The sequence below is a fragment of the Ctenopharyngodon idella genome, chromosome 14 (genome assembly GCF_019924925.1).
Source record: "Ctenopharyngodon idella isolate HZGC_01 chromosome 14, HZGC01, whole genome shotgun sequence".
Lineage (NCBI taxonomy): Eukaryota > Metazoa > Chordata > Actinopteri > Cypriniformes > Xenocyprididae > Ctenopharyngodon > Ctenopharyngodon idella.
The window spans coordinates 24,652,404-24,669,711 of record NC_067233.1 but is presented as its reverse complement, the minus strand read 5'-3'; the positions used below and the strand labels follow the sequence as shown (position 1 = coordinate 24,669,711).

Genomic DNA, 17,308 nt, shown 5'->3' with positions numbered 1-17,308 from the left:
TTATAATTAAAACAAATACTATTTTTTCCCCTAAAACCTAAAAATGTGTTTGTACGCCTATTACTTATTTCACCCAAAAATAAAAGTTCTGTCATCATTTACATCATTTCAAACCTGAATTTCTTCTGATCATTTAAAAATAATGTTTTTTTTTTTGTTTTTGTTTTTTGGACCCCATTGACTTTCATTGCATGAACAAAAACAGCATAAAATATTCATCAAAATATCTTGTGTTCCACAGAAGAATTATTTTGGTCAATATCTTGCGTAAATACTCTTAAAACTGAGGACTAACTTTTATAACCATTGCTGAAGATGGACAAACTTGACTTGAGTGTGAACATGGGTGACTTTTGACACACATTTTGACACTACCTAAACTTCAATATGTAGTGTCTCAGTACTTTTGACACATCTGTGTGTTACTTCAGATGAAGGTCAGTGGTGACATTGTGAAACCAATCAAACATTAACAGTTCAAACGCGTGATCTTGAAGGCCATGAGATGAACGTTACTGGCATCAGGTCTTTATTGGCTCTTTAATTGACATGAATCATCTGACTTAGCTGCAAAAACAGTTCCTTTGAACAGGCCACACCCATCTGATGACGTTCGTACAGATCGCAGCTTCTGCTCGACCTCTGGCTTGTCTGTCAATGATTGAGCGCATTGAGTACGTGGTCACCATTTCAGCTTCTGTTTTTATCAATAAGCTGTGTTTGTTTCCTTGTGTTATCGCAACTTATGATCCACACGGTTCATTGTGATCGGTAAACACTCACACGGTTTCCGCCCTCTCAAAGTACAGTGTGATTTAGAGTTTAAATAGCATTGTATGATTTAGTTAAAACTGATAAAATCAGTCCAAAACATGTCAAGGTCATTCTTTAAAAAAAAAAAAAAAAAAAAAAGCAACTATACTTTGCTATATATATATATATATATATATATATATATATATATATATATATATATATATATATATATATAGTGTACAACACACACACACACACACACACACATGGAACAGTTTTGTTTGTCCAATTAAGCAAATTTCTGTCCCAAATTCTGCAAAAAATTATTAATAAAACGTGAAAGAATATTTTATTTAAATTGTGATGCATTTATACACAATTGTAGTACTTAATTTATGCTGACCTATAAAAATCATTAAAAATATTATATTATAAAAAATTACTGTTATTGCAGCAATGAGAATCCTCATTGAGAATAATGGCAATTACAAAGAAAAACTCTAAAGTAATACTGCACTATAAAACATTATTTTCATGATTTATCACAACATTTTTTCTGTCAAATCAACTTCAATAATTAATGTGGTTCAGATAACATAATATTTTGAGTTTCTCTTGATTAAACCAATCGGCTTCATTGTATTAACTCAATTTTTTCATTTCAATGAACTCAACCAGGTAACTTATATTTTTAAGTTAAACCAACAATTCTTTTTTACAGTGTGTAAAACACAGTAATGAGAATTTGGAGGAAAATGTGCTTAATTGTCATGAAAATAATGTCAAAATGCAAAAAAAAAAAAAAAAATCTTAATGATCCTAAAAATCGTTTTTGTGAGATTCGCATCCTTCACAGACCGTCCAAATGAGCAGTTTTACATTCTTCTCAAATATTATCTTTTTATTAAAAATTTTACACTTTTTAAAATGAATAATTAGACAGAGGCACCAGTTGACTCCTTAAAAAAAAAAAAAAAAAGTCAGTTTTCCATGATCCAGTAGGTGTAAAATATTTTACATAGCAAAGCAAAGCAATAGTGATACACGCGCTGCAAATATAGTCATTAAATCATCGTCAGTAGTTATGAGGTCATCAAAAGCAGTATGCAAAACAATTTAGAAGGCATTATGACGTGTATCTTCAGTCGTTCAACATACTCAGATCATATTTTTTTTTTTACAAAAATTGAAATACTGTGCGCTTTATTCACAATAAAATGTGTTTGCGTGTCATTTGTGTAGTGCAATATGAACGTTCCATTCAGTGTCGCTGAAACTGTGTAAACATGTACTGTTTATCCTTCTGTTTGAAAGGGTTTTCAGTATTCCTCTTTGATGGTGGTCGATATATTGTCTGTCATCAAACCGATGTTGGTGCTGGTAACCATGGTGGCGCTGCCGTGGCCGGGCATGCTGGGCGGTGTGGATGCAGAGCTCTGCTGAGCCTGCTGCAGTCGCTTCTTGTTCATTTTCCTTTCTTTAGCTCGTCTGTTTTGAAACCAGATCTTCACCTGTGAATCAGAGAGTCAAATTGATTTACCTGATTCACCTGGAGAGCAACCAATGACTTTTCAGCTGTAGTAGACACATCCCATCTAGTCATGAATATTCATGCATATATATGTATGTATGTATGTATGTATATAATATAAAATCTGAACTAATTTCACTTTTCTGATCTTTTTTGATAGCTTTGGCAACTGATTATAATGATTAACAATAATGATTTTAGGCAACTAGTTTGTTTTGCTTAAAGTCTGCTTGTACTTTCTTTAAAATAAATGACACTTGTGTGTGTGTGTGTGTGTGTGTGTGTGTGTGTGTGTGTGTGTGTGTGTGTGTGCGTGTGTGTGTGTGTGTGTGTGTGTGTCTCTCTCTCCTCGTGTGCATGCATGTGTGCGCGCGTGTGTGTGGATGGATGGATGGATGGATGGATAGATAGACTGGTGGATGGATGGATGGGATGGATGGGTGGATAGACGTATGGATGGACGGACGGACCGACGGACGGATAGATAGATAGATATATAGATACATAGATTCTCTTACAAAAATATAATTGCTTATTTCATTGTTTTGATTTTAGGGTGAAATATGGACATATTCATGTTTTTTCTGAGGTTCACCATTACAGTTCTACAGAATTAATTAATGCGATTTTAAAAGGCGTTGACTATCATCTTCCTCCTTTCTAAGAAATGCAGCACATTTAATATTGGTGTTATATACATAGCACAGCCACCATGACCTTTCACAAGAAACTCAAGTTATAATTAGACAATCTCACAGCACGAACTCACAGGTTCATTTAACTTCCTTTCTGGCTGTTAATGGCCTACCTGGCGTTCTGATAGGCTCAGGGCTCCGGCAAGCTCCGCCTTCCTTCTGATGGTGATGTATCTGCTGAAATGAAATTCCTTCTCCAGCTCCAGGCGCTGGACGTCACTGTACACCACTCGGTATTTGTCTTTCGTCCGCGTCTTCCCTCCTGCCAGCACAAAAGGGTTTTTTTAGTTTTGTTTTTAATTTTCATATTCAGTTGTTGTGGTTGCTGAATTTTAAAAATCATTTTATAGAGATTTGTGTGTCAGGATCCATTCATTGGTATTGGTATATTTAAAAGATGATGTTTATTTGTATACAAGTATCTCCAATAAGACAAAAACTGCATAACACATTAATTAATGTATTAACTAACATGAACTAACCATGAGCAATACATTTGTTACTGTATTTACTAATCTTCGTTAATGTTAGTTAATGAAAATACAGTTGTTCATTGTTTGTTCATGTTAGCTCACAGTGCATTAACTAATGTTAACAAGATTTTAATAATCTATTAGTAAATGTTGAAATTAACATTAACAAAGATTAATAAATGCTGTAGAAGTGCAGTTCATTATTAGTTCATGTTAACTAATGTAGTTAACTAATGTTAACTAATGAACCTTATTGTAAAGTGTTACCAAAAAAAGGTTTAGTGGGGTTCTATATGTTCTTGACTCAAATTTAAAGAACCCTTCATTAAAAAGTTTCTATATAAGGAGAAATGTCTTAAATTATTGTATAATAATTTCGTTTTTAATGGGTTATATTTTAAATTTTCTATAAAGTATGCTTACGAGCTGTTTAATTAAAACTAAATCCATAAAATTGAAATTAAATCCATAAATTAGTTCTATATATATGAGGCGCCTAACAGAACCCTTTAAAGTTCTTTATAGAACATTTCCTTTTAGAGTTCTTGCTTATTAAAGAATAATAAATAATATTTAAGTGTTGGATTGAAAAACTGCACTAAAAAATTCTCATGACTTATAATAAGCTGAAAATCCCCTGATATTTTCAGCTTTGCACAACATTTGTGTTCTGGGATTTTAGTTTAGAGTTGTACAGCTTGGACTCAAGAAGAACAAATCAATCCCAGCGATCTAAAACATCAAACAAGTGATGAAAGACATGATGGATTCATTGAATAGAAAGACAGATGAAAAATGTTTTGAAGTGTTTGGCTGTCAAAAAGGAAGGGCAGAAGCTAAGATCTCAGTTCCTGTTCTCATAGACTTTCGCCTCCCAAAAACAGATCTGGTGCTAATAATAATGTAAATTTTCCTCTACAGAACCTGATGAAGAATATAACTGTGGTAAACCACTTTCATATTCCTCTCGCAGTTTTAGTTCCTCTTTATATGTTGTTTGCCTGATGTTCTGTTAGTGTTAACCACATTCTCTAAGCAAACAACTTCATCTTACCCCACTAAAGATGACATGAACCTCAAAATAATCACAGGGAGTATGTTAAAACGGGCCCTTTAAAAGCACTTTTACTCTTAAAATGTGTCAATGTTATTATGTTACAGTAGAAAGTAACAAAGCATACGTCTGAATCTGCTTTTCTTAGATCTAACCTAACTTTTCTGATTTTTGCAATGATATTTAAACAGCTTTGATGCTTTATCTCCTAATGCAATGATGGGGTTTGGGGTTGCTGTTCCTTCTACTTTTAAAATGTTTTTAATGCTGTGGCACAGAAACATTGGATTTATTCAGGATCATTTTTCAGTATATATTAAAATAGAGCATCTTTCTGTTTGATGCAAAACATTTAAAGTCGGCATGAAATCAAAATTAACGCTAATTATTTACTTTGTTAGTGTACATTACTAGTCTCGTGGTGAACAATTCATCCATGCAAGTTGATTCACAAAAAAAAAAAATGTCTTTGTAATCTTTGATCAAAATTTGAAAATGTACTACTTTTTTTTTTTTAGATCCAATCAATTTCCAGCAGGAAAAAAACAAGCCACGCCCTCTATTTTTCTCATTCAATATTCTGTTGTCCTGAGAAATCGAGTCCCCCCCAGGAATCGGGTCTCCTTTAGGATCCAGAAATGCCTGATCAAAAGTTGTTATCGTGATGTCTTGACTAATTATTGCCTATTTCACTATTGTATGATGTTTATTACATTAAGTGCACAAACATCATGCTTGAAATATAAAATGAATGCCTGTGTATTGCATAATAAAACAAACTGGAAATGGAAAAAACATACCTAATATAATATAAGCTAAGCTAGCTGGCTAATCGTGTAGATGTATGCTATGCTAGTACATAAGCTAACTAAAAAAACATTAAGAAGGAGAAATCCTTGATTTCACAACCTGTAGCTTCAGTTATATACTAGTATATGAACCATGTAATTTAAAAGACATTAATGGTCATTATAACGCATTTTAAACAATGTAAATCATAACGTGATTTTGCAGGAATTATAACCAGGCGCTAAAAATACTACCCATTAAAAGCCCCTTGAACCAATGGGATCACTCGGGGTCCTAAAGGAGGCCCGATTCCTGGAGGGACTCGATTTCTCACCACACGTTTCACTCCGAAAATATGTCACAATACTGTAAAGTAAGGTCGGTTCCAACTTCTGATTCACGATACTTTGACGTGTTGTTCTAAAACGTACACTACACGCACTCGCACCCCAAACTTGTCTAGTTACTTATTAAAAACATACTTTTTTTAAAAAAAGAATGAACATAACTGCTTCAAAATTCACATCTGTGGGTGTGAGTAATTTACGTTGTAGAACAAGTATCGTCAAGTTATGTTAACAACAGGCTTTATTTTACAGATAAATCGAATAACCGCATTATAAAATTCCATAGGAAAATCTCTAAAGAACCAGCGGCGAATTAGTCTTTCGGGTCCCGACATCATACCTGCACCACTCTATGGTAGAGCCATGGACCCTCGTATCTCCCAATAATAATAAGACCATCTCTGGTTAAGCTAGAAAATAAAGATGGCGTCCGAAAGATGTGGTTGGTGGTCAGTTTGTGTGTAAATGTACGTTCGTGAGGTACCTTTGTGCGCAAACGCTGCCTGTGAAGTCATTGCCTGATAGGGCAGCGAGGCAACAAATCAGCTGCCTAAAGCTTTAGGACACAGCCAGTGTCATCGGTGTCGGACATGAACTGCAGCTCTTAGATTCACCTTTGAATTACAGGCCTGTCTGATTGTAAATGAGAGTTTGGGTTTAATAAAGTCCAGAAACACAAACTTTACTGAAGCAGTAGTGAACGAATCCATCAGCACTGAGGAAAACCGCTGTACATTTGAGAGATTTCTGTTCTTTGGAAATATATTTCAATCTTACTGTGAATTTACGAAATTAGTGATACTTTACAGTATGAGGAAAAAAAAACAAAAAAACCTCTAAATTAGAAGTATATATTAAAGAAATGAGAATTTGGAGGAAAGTGGTTTTGTGAGCTTCCCCTTCCTCAGACAGAATACAAATGAATAATTACACAAGGCACCCACTGAGTCAGAAAACGAGAACAAATCCCTGTGCGTTTGAGAGATTTCTCATCTTTGGAAATATATTTCATTCTTCCTGTGAATTACAAAATTAGTGAAAGATTTACAACAGACTTTCATAAGCTGCCTCATCACCAAAGTCATCTTGGTTTATCCATTAATAAACATCAGTCAAAAACAGTGTTTATGTCTACATGTGGCCATCATCACGTATTTATCCAACCAAATGCTCAAGTAACATACAGTACACAAAACATATTATTTGAATATTTAGAAATATAAAAAGAGAGCATTTAAAAAAGCTGCACATCATATTTACATCATCTTAAATTAAGAATAAATGTGCTCTTTTACAGTTTCTATTTCACTCACATTTTGTCTCATTTCTCCTCTAAAGCACCACATTCATAAGATGGGCGTATCGCCAGCGTTTCCTGCTGGTGTGTATCAATCCGAGTGTGAATTACAATGACTTCAGATCACACACATGTGCATGCAGACACAACCACAACAGGGTTATGATAATTAACTAAAAAAAACATTTGTTACTTGAAATAAAATGAAAAGCATTTTAAAAAACCAAAGCAACATTTCTTATTTTCTCCATAGTGAAATTGACTTTTAACAATAACTGATAAATCTTTATAGAAAGACTTGTCATGAGCTCTGAAGTTGTTAATCGACTGTATATGCCATCTGTTTGAGTTAATTCAACTTATTTTTTAAATAATCATGTTTAATAGCAGAATTTTTGGTGAAAAAACTACATTACCCATGACACTGTATAGAAAATTCCACCAATCAGAGAGCTGCAGCGAACAAAGTGTACCAAACAAGATCTTTAGCTCCGCCCACTCCCACCACAATGGCGGAATAAGTCCCGCCTTCTGAATAAAGTCCCGTCTTCTTTTTTTTTTTTTTTGGTCATGATTTGAGCATTTGGAAACAAAATTTATAAGACAGTTGTTGTCAGATTTCATTGGTGATTTCAAATATGAAATTTAATCGTAAGCTTGGTGAACAGCTTTGGTGAATTTAATGTTTCCCCATTTTAAAGAGATAGGAGCTGTACTTGCATCACTGAAAGTGTTTCAAAGATGGCCGCCGAGTGAAATGACTTGCCTTAAAGGGACTTTGCTTCATATACAGTATAGAACCGTTTTGGGGGTCCCATCATTTTACGGATTTAGTTTTAATGAACTAATTTTGTTAATAAAGTTTTAATTAGAATTAATGAATTATTCATTTTTATTTTCATAAAATTGTATGAACTAAGCTGCTTCTAAATATACTTGCACTAGAAAAAAATTAAAGTAACCCCTTATTCATTAATAAAGTATTATGTAATCATTTAAGAAATTACTCCTTATATAGAACCTTTTTGACAGTGTACTTTAAAATTGAGTCAAGAAACCTAGAGTTATAGATCTCGTGAACTAAAACTGAATTAATAAAATCTATATAGACATATTAAAAAAAAAAAAAACAGTATAGAAATAACAAAAACATACCACAAAATGACAAAAACTAAAATGAAAACGTAAAATACAAACTAAATTAAAATAATTATAATAGTATCTCAGTGATACTGAACCACACACATGTCCCAAAAGCCCCTGAATGCAATTTTCATATACTGAAACTCTTTCTCAACAGTATGCTTCCCTTTTCTCCACCAGCTTTGGCTGACATGTGTAAACACACACACACACACACACACACACACACACACACACACACACACAGAGAGAGCGTCTCGTCCCCTTATCAGTGCTCTCCGGTCCTCCCACAGTGCACACAGCAGGGTGCGGCCACCACCTCAGACTCACTGGCCTCTGCTTGTTATTAGCTTTTCAGAAAATCTTTCACTTTGTCGACAGGACGTTTGACTCCTTGTGTTTAGACACAGATGAATAATCGAGCAGCTAACATTGGGCAACACCGCTCCACCTTCATACACGATTTCATCTGGCGTCACACACCCCTGACTCACTGTGTCTCTACGAAAAACGGCGCCTCTGCGTTCTCATTTATCTCTTTCCTTAAATTAACATATAGGTCTGTGACATAACTAATACATAATATGTTTGTTAATGACCATCTGAGAAACCTGGGAAAACCAATTATTTGCACAGCGATTACAAAACCGTCTTCTTGAACTAACAGAAGTTCTTGTTAAGTGGGCGTAAAATGTATCTGTTTTAAATGGATAACTGATTTTTACAGTGGTTTATCTCTTCAAACCGGTTATAAGAAGGCAAAAAAATTAAACTTGGATCAGTGTACACTCAGTAAATCAGGGTTTACAGTGTTTAACCTCATTATAACATGCACACATACACACAAATTATCACAGTCATATGATGTGCTGTAATAAACAGCAGGAAGAAGTTCATACAAAGATAAAGACAGAAGCGCGTAGTTGTCAGTTCTGTTCAGCAGCAGGTTTTTAGACGCCAGTCCAAACCCTAGTGTGCTGCCTACCTAGACTGCATTTTAAGACATCACAGACCAGTGTTATTTTTGTATCACTGAGATATTACAGTTTTTAATAATATTTTGTGATAGTTTTTATTTTTATATTTTGCATTTCATCTTAAAGTATTAGTAATTTTGTTTTTTGTCATTTCTATTAGTTTGTTTTTAATGTCTATATAGTTTTATTTTTTTATATGTGCATAGATAAGAGTGTGTATATTAAAATAAAAATATGTGCGTGTAAGTGTGTGTGTATATATATATATATATATATATATATATATATATACGTGTATATATATATACACACACACACACACACATATACATATATATATGTGTGTGTGTGTGTGTGTGTGTATATATATATATATATATATATATATATATATATATATATATATATAATATATATGTGTGTACGTGTGTGTGTGTGTGTGTGTGTGTGTATATATATATATATATATATATATACACGCACATATTTTTATTTCAGTTTTATTTTTAGCTATTTAATGTAGGAAGTCAAAGTGAAACAGAAGCATGAAACAGAAGTTGCAATAGACTTTTATTCCCTATTGTGGCATATATCCAAGTGAAAATGCTTCTCAAACAAGAACAAATGTAGGGCGGGGCTTGATTTTGTCCATGGTGAATTGATTGGATGGTTGAATGATTGTGGTTTGCTATTGGTGGATATCGTTTGAGTGACAGGTTGCCCCGCCCTCATCATCAGAGAAGAGATGTCGCTGCAAGAGGGAGGGAAAGTTATTTTGATCACGAGGGCACATGAATTTAAAAAATATCTAAATAATTATGTGCGTGGATAAATTATTTATAATAAATACTGCAATATTCCATAAAATAAGAATTAGAATTTATCAAATTTAATTTCATGGTGATTTTAAACTAAATGATGATTAGAAATGTTTCTTTGGCAACTAGCTGAAATAAAATAAGTTTACATTTTTTATATTTTATTTTATTTCAGTTAACATCTATTTTATTTCAAGTAATGGTTCAAGTTATGGTTTTAGTTTTAACCCTGTCACAGACAGTTCCAAAAGTTAGGCTGCCTTCCTTATTTTGTAAATTCTGATGCAGCTTTTAACATGTTTTTAATTCACAGTGAATCCCAAAATTCATTGTGATGAGCTCAGGTAAAAATAAATGCAAGGGAAAGAGAAATGTTGATTATAGACTTAATTTCTCTGATACCAAAATGCATTGATAAGCAGCTAATTTGAATTAAAACGGTCTATTTTACCAAATATCTCTGTGTGCTATGTATTTTATGCTTATTAGAGTAATGCATAATTTGCTTAGCAACATGCTGACGTCAAACTCAATTACGTGCTCCATATCAGGTTCTATTTCAGTGAGGAAGCTCCCTTAATAGACAACTGCCTGTGTAGACACTAGTCTGCTTTCAAGGCAAATGTGAAGGAGTCATCTGTGCCAGGAATTTAATTCAATGATAGATCAGAATCTGCAGTGGTAAATATCTACATTGTTATAATTAATGGATCAAAATAAAGTCCTATTTATCGCAACGTGTCAGAAGCATTAGGTGTCTATTACTGTTGTCCAGTAGGGGGCAACAATGGATTGCATTTAAAAGAATGAAAATTACTTGTTCATAACATAAAAGCTAGTAATGTAAATACATAATGTATTTTTAAATGCATTCTTTTATGGTAGGGTTTGGATATGGGTTAGTCTGTTGTCATATAATTATATAAAAACAATAGAAGTCAACAGTATGTCACTACTGAGATAAGTAAAGCGATTTAGATAAGTTAGGTAAGCCAGGTACACGGGTGTGTTTTCTAAAGAAAAAGTAGAGTGGAAAATTAAACCTGTTTGGATCAGCTTTTCATTTTTTTTTTTTTTCCCAGCAGTATTTCCTGAACATTCTCATCTATATTTGTTTTTGTCACATGATCCATATTCCATAGTCTATAATCTGCTCATGTGATGATATCAGAACGTTTGAACAGTCAAACATGATGACCACATTTGCATCTTGACCAACCGTGTCAGACAACGGCCCTTTGAAAGCTGAAGACAAAACTAATGAGCATGACTTCATTTCCTCCTTTTGGTCTGTTTAAGAAATATGAACAATTGCGCAGACTGCAGTTCATTGTTATTGACAAAAAAGTAAGAATCTGATCTTATACACCCATTTATCGATCTATTTACTGGTAATACGAATTATTCATTGTTAAGCTGCCTGGAACAATATATATGTTATACAAATAAGTCTGAATTGAAATTAATCAAATTGAACTGAACTGAATTAGACCGCATGCTCATAGTTCTAGGCCTAATATGATTTAGCAAAAACATCAGATCCATGACACAAATCTTAAAATTAAATGAAATGTAAAAAATCTCCAAATCTTTCCCAAAGGTCTGTAAAGAGTCTCGCTTCGTCTGAGCTTTATAACTGTGCCAAACTGGCTGTGTGTGACACATTTACACAAATATTCCCAGAAGAGATTAGTTTATCACTCGGTAAACTATTAGCCATAATCCACTTGCGATAAGGCCGCAAACATCTATTACTGACTGTTCAACTACACGCTCCTTCAGATCTCCAGATGTTGTAGAACATCAAAGATCAAACAAATGAATTGTGCTGGTATTTTGATCTCTCTGCTGTAACCGCAGGCCTTCAGCATGACTGATTTATAAATTGATGTGTATATAGATCACACGTGACTGTAGGTAAGCAGAACTATTTCCACAACACAATATAAGTTAGCACAACAAAAATGCTCTTAATGCAGAAATGAGCAGGTTTTCAGAATATTAGAAATGCTTATCAAGCAAAACTTTCACTTTCCGCGCCTGTCAAAATGGTGCACTGAATGGTATCAGGTGATTATGCTGTGGTAGTTTTTATATATGCCATGGTACTGTATGATTTCCATATTCATATACCATGGTTTTTAAGTGGTACTCCAACATACTTTAAAGATTAACATGGTTTTACATGCTCAAAAACATGGTATTACCATGATGCATGTCTAAAAAGCATGTTATTACTAATGGTATTGTCTAAAGAACATGGTATTACCAATGGTATTGTCCAAAAACACTGTACTACTATGGTACATTTCATAAAAGCATCAAATTACATGGAATTACCATTATGCATGCCTAGAAAATGCTGTACTACTATGGTATATTTCCAAAAAGCATGAAATCACAGGGAACATGTCTAAAAAAACATGGTATTACCATGATGCATGTCCAAAAAGCATGGTATAACTAAGGGTATTGTCTAAAGAACATGGTATTACCAATGATATTGTCTAAAAACACTGTGGTTCATTTAATAAAAGCCTCAAATTACATGGTATTACCATTATGCATGCCTAACAACATGGTATTACCAATGGTATTGTCCAAAAGCACTGTACTATATATGATCCAGTTCATAAAAGCATCAAATAACATAGTATTACCATTATCCATGCCTAAAAACATGGTATTACCAATGGTATTGTCTAAAGAACATGGTATTACCAATGATATTGTCCAAAAACACCATGTTTCATTTCATAAAAGCATCAAATTACATGGTATTACCATTATGCATGCCTAACAACATGGTATTACCATGATGCATGTCTAAAAATTGCTGCACTACTATATTTCCAAAAAGCATGAAATCAAAGGGAACATGTCTAAAAAAAAAAAAATGGTATTACCATGATGCATGTCCAAAAACCATGTTATTACTAATTGTATTGTCTAAAGCACATGGTATTGCCAATGGTATTATCCAAAAACACTGTACTACTACGGTACACTTCATAAAAGCATCAAATTACTTGGTGTAACCATGATGCATGCCTAAAAAAACATGGTGTTACTAGTAGTATTGTCTAAACCATATCATTACCAATGGGATTGTCTAAAAAAACATGGTATTACCACGGGTATTGTCCAAAAACACTGTACTACTACGGTACATTTCATAAAAGCATCAAATATTATGGTATTACCATGATGGATGTTTAAAAACATGGTATTGTACAGAAACACTCTACTCAAGTATATTTCTTAAAAGCCTCAAATTACTTGGTATAACCATTATGCATGCCTACAAAACATGGTTTTACCAATAGTGTTGTCTAAACCATATCATTACCAAGGGTATTGTCCAAAAACACTGTACTGTATATTTCATAAAAGCATCAAGTTTACATGGAATGGTTACCACGATGCATGACCAAAAACATGGCATAACTTTGGTAATTTTTTTGATAGTGTAGAGGAAGTGAAAGTGTGATGTGAGACAGTAGTGAGCACTGAAGGGTTTAGGGGTCAGGAGAGGTGCTGATCTCTCACCAGAGTTCGGGGGAGCCGCGGCGCGTCTCATCCAGTCCTGCGGCTCTTCTCTGTCCACCGGCGCGCTCGGCGCGCCGCTCAGCAGCCCCTGATCCACCGGCGGAATGACGTTGACCTCCAAGCCGTTAACCGGCAGCGAGTGACCTGTCCCGTGGCTGTAGAGCGGCGGCCACTCTTCACGCGAACCCGGGCCGAACCCGGGACTCCACGAGCTGCCGGTGTGATGCAGGTCATTCCCGAGGGCAGGACCCGGGTGGTATCCACTGTAGTCCGGGTACGGGGCGGACGGGTAGACGTTCAGGTGAGGCTGGCTGAGGTTCAGGTGTCTCGCGGGGTTGCCGTACATGGCCGTGTCCAGCAGGAAGCTCACGGACATTTTCCTCGCGAGCTGAAAGTTTTACTTTAACTGAACTTCACCTTGCCTGAGCGCTCGAGCGCGCGTTTGTTTGCCCAGCGCTGACGTCACCCCGGGACACCCACCTGAGCTGATTTATGACACGCGCACAGGTGCCGCTGACTGGCCGGAAGGGCGCGAGATCACCGACGTGATCAACAGAGAGCTGAACGTAGATAGTTGAAGGCCCGAATGCTGTGATAGACGCTTTATCTCCAACGCCACATCTCCGCTGGCGACGCGGCAAACGCTCCATTATAATGAAAGACGCTGGCGCGCGCTCGAGTGCCTGTCACGTTATTTACATTTTACATAAAGGTCAAAACTAGGATGCTTAACTTGATGATGTCAGTGATGAAGATGTTAGGCCTACCTGGCCAAAAATGTGATGAAGACCATTGTGATGGTGATGATATCAGGGCATGTTTAAAATTATGAAGATATCATGTAGTATCTCAGGGAAGGTTTTGATTAAGATCACCATGAGAAATTATTTGAGGTGATGATGATGTTGGTGGTGATATCTTTCAGTGATGAAGTTCATGATGACGATGATGGGACGTGTTTGAGGTGATGAAGGCCGTGATGATGATGATGTGGCGCTGGTATCTCACGGCAGGTTTTTGGGGAGTCAGAGCGGCGCTCGTGCCTCTTTACATCAGAAAGCGCTCGTGCATTTCAAAGGGTCTCGCGCGCCGCACATCAAAGAGCCGCAATAAAAGCGACAAATGAGCGACACTGTAAATCAAGGCCTCTGTATTCAAATGATGATGACACGCGGGCTTCTGCTTCCTCTGACAGACGTGAGAACCAAGAGAACATGTTCTGGAGCCACTGATGCTGGAAGTAACGCTACTTTACATTAACACTTACTTACACTGCCTTTATTGTCATTCAGCACGTACAGCTCATTATTTTACGCAACATATTTTATCATGATAAATTATTACAATTTCATATTATTTCTTTGTTTATTATTATATTGCATTAGGTTATATTATTATTTACAGTATTGCATTAATTATACATTTATTATATTTGAAAAAAGCCGTTTTTAAATATAGATAATTTATGAAAAAAGTTCTGAGTTCTGTTTTGCTGTTTGGTTCAGTTTTTCTTGTCACACTAAATGTAAAACGTAGAGATCGTTAAATAATTTGCACATGGTAATTTTGAGATCTTTATGTTATTCTTAGCAGGCTGGGAAGACGATTTTTTCAGTCTCTTCGGCCTCAGGGGGGCAGTAAGCAACTGTAAGACACTCACTAAAGGATTTGTCTTCATTTTCCATTAGCACAGATAGTCACTTCCAGTCATTGCTAACTTGGCAATTTTGCTGCTAGATTTAGCAACTTTTCAGACTACCCTAGCAACTTTTTAAAAAAAAAAAAAAAAAAAAAAAAAAAACACCTAGCAACATATCTAGCCATTTTTAAAAATTATTTGGCAACTTTTAGCAACTTTAAAAAAAAAAGTGACTCAACCAATAAAAAAGGTATTATGCATTTTCCCTCTTACACAAAAAGAGGAAACCATTGATCATTTGTGAATTAAGTTGCTACCTGCAATTGTTCAATAATTAATTTATGATACACCTTGTTATTAGCTTGTACCTATAATTGCTGATCAGTTATAGACGCACTTTAAGAAAAAAAAAATGTAGAAATTTTTTTCCCGGACATTATCCATTAAGTTGTAACCCTAAAACAGAAAATGCAATGCGAAATTAACTACCAATACACTATAATTGCTCAGAATATGTATTTTTTATTAGTTAATAAGAAAATACATACATTGTAATTGCTCAAAAATGTGTGTAATTCAATGTTGTCTGATCATAAAAATGTTGTATTTATATTACGTTTACAAATTAGGCTATATATGTTTATTATGGTTTTTTTTAGAAACAAATCTAAATGAATCTATTTCAAATCATATTTTTCGCTGAGATTTGGGTAATCTCATTGTGTATCATACACAACGCAGTTTTGCGATATGTTTACGTAATGGCATCATCAAGCAATGAGATCACAACGTCATTTAGCAGCTTCCCCTGAAAATTAGTTGGCAACGCTGATTCCCATGACAGAAGATTTTACATGTACTGTAATGACACTGAAATATCACTGATCCTCCTCAGAACCTGATAATGAGAGAACTTTTCCCAGTCTAAAACTTACTTGGTATGACATATGAATTACTATGTGAGTTGTGACATTCATTAAAGACACATTTTACATTGTAGTGCAAATGGATTGAACAAACAGTACTATCAAAAACGTGCAAAAAATAACAGTTCAGAATAAAACTGAATTTGGAAAGATGTTGTGTCTTATGATGTGACATGCTACATTCAATCTAAAACTTTTTTCAGAATATAATTATTAAATATGCAGTTTTCTTTATCACATGGTATATACCTTTACAAAAAAAGATTTGAAACCATAGGACAAATAAATTTAGACAGAATGTTATTTAAAGTGGTTACAGAATCTAAAATATACACTTTCCTTTATTCATATATATTTATCATCCATGTCATCAACTACCCATATACTGTATTTATATAGACATTTACACATGTTGCACCCCTGCCCTGTTAGGATTTACTACTCCCAAGTTCTGAAGAACCAGGTTCTGCTAATATGTTTCTCAACCAGAGCTGTAAAGAGTAACCTAGTAAAACCTAGTACAGATACCTTACAGTGAAAATGACTCCATTATAAGTTACAAGTCACAACTTGAGTAAAAGTATTTTACTCATGCAATATAGGCTAAAAGATGCACTAGTCCTCAACACCAAAGAGACACGCCAGTGAAACACAAGAAACAGTTGAGTAATCATATTTATTTTCTATAATCAAAATAAAACCGAACACCTTAAAATTGCAATAAATCAAGTCTCAGTTAAGCTCAAGTGCTCAAAAAGAGCATAAGTAAATCAACATCCTTCAAAAAGCTCTCTTCAATATAACAGATAAATAAAATAATGTTAAATAAAATTAAAAAGTCAAAGCCTTCTTGCACTGGATGTGCATCAGTGGCTACAGTCATGTCCTCATCTCATATAAAACACTAGAGATTCACAACTACTTGCTAATGCATTCGCGTAAACAGCCTTGTTGACAAGTTTCGGTAAGGGCAAAACACACAAGCTGTAGTACTTGCAGTGCCCTGTAGATGGCAATATTGCTAATTGCATTGCACATTACAAACGTAGTGGAGTAAAGAGTACATATACAGTACTTATTAAAAAATGTAGTCAGGTAAAGAGTAAAGAGTAGCCGAAATGATACTCAAGTACAGTAACTAATTACATATACTTTACACCTCTGCTCTCGACTAAATATTTCAATTATTGCACCTTTAGTATTAATATTAATTATGAGCTAAGCTTTCATTTTCAAGCAGACCTACATTAACAGATTTTACACTCCAGGTAAGTAAAGGGAGTTATAGGTAAGTGTAGATAAGTACCAAACAGG

The 17,308-nt window shown here is 34.7% G+C and overlaps 1 protein-coding gene across 1 annotated transcript; it reads right to left on the bottom strand.

Moving 5' to 3' along the window:
- Positions 1 to 1,629: 1,629 nt before the first annotated feature.
- On the bottom strand, positions 1,630 to 14,466 carry cdx1a (caudal type homeobox 1a). Its single transcript, XM_051860269.1, has 3 exons — positions 13,430 to 14,466; positions 3,096 to 3,244; positions 1,630 to 2,267 (listed from the first exon to the last, which is right to left on the bottom strand). The coding sequence occupies exons 1-3, from the start codon at positions 13,803 to 13,805 to the stop codon at positions 2,076 to 2,078; spliced, it is 717 nt and encodes a 238-aa protein (XP_051716229.1). The 5' UTR covers positions 13,806 to 14,466; the 3' UTR covers positions 1,630 to 2,075.
- Between the last annotated feature and the right edge of the window lie 2,842 nt (positions 14,467 to 17,308).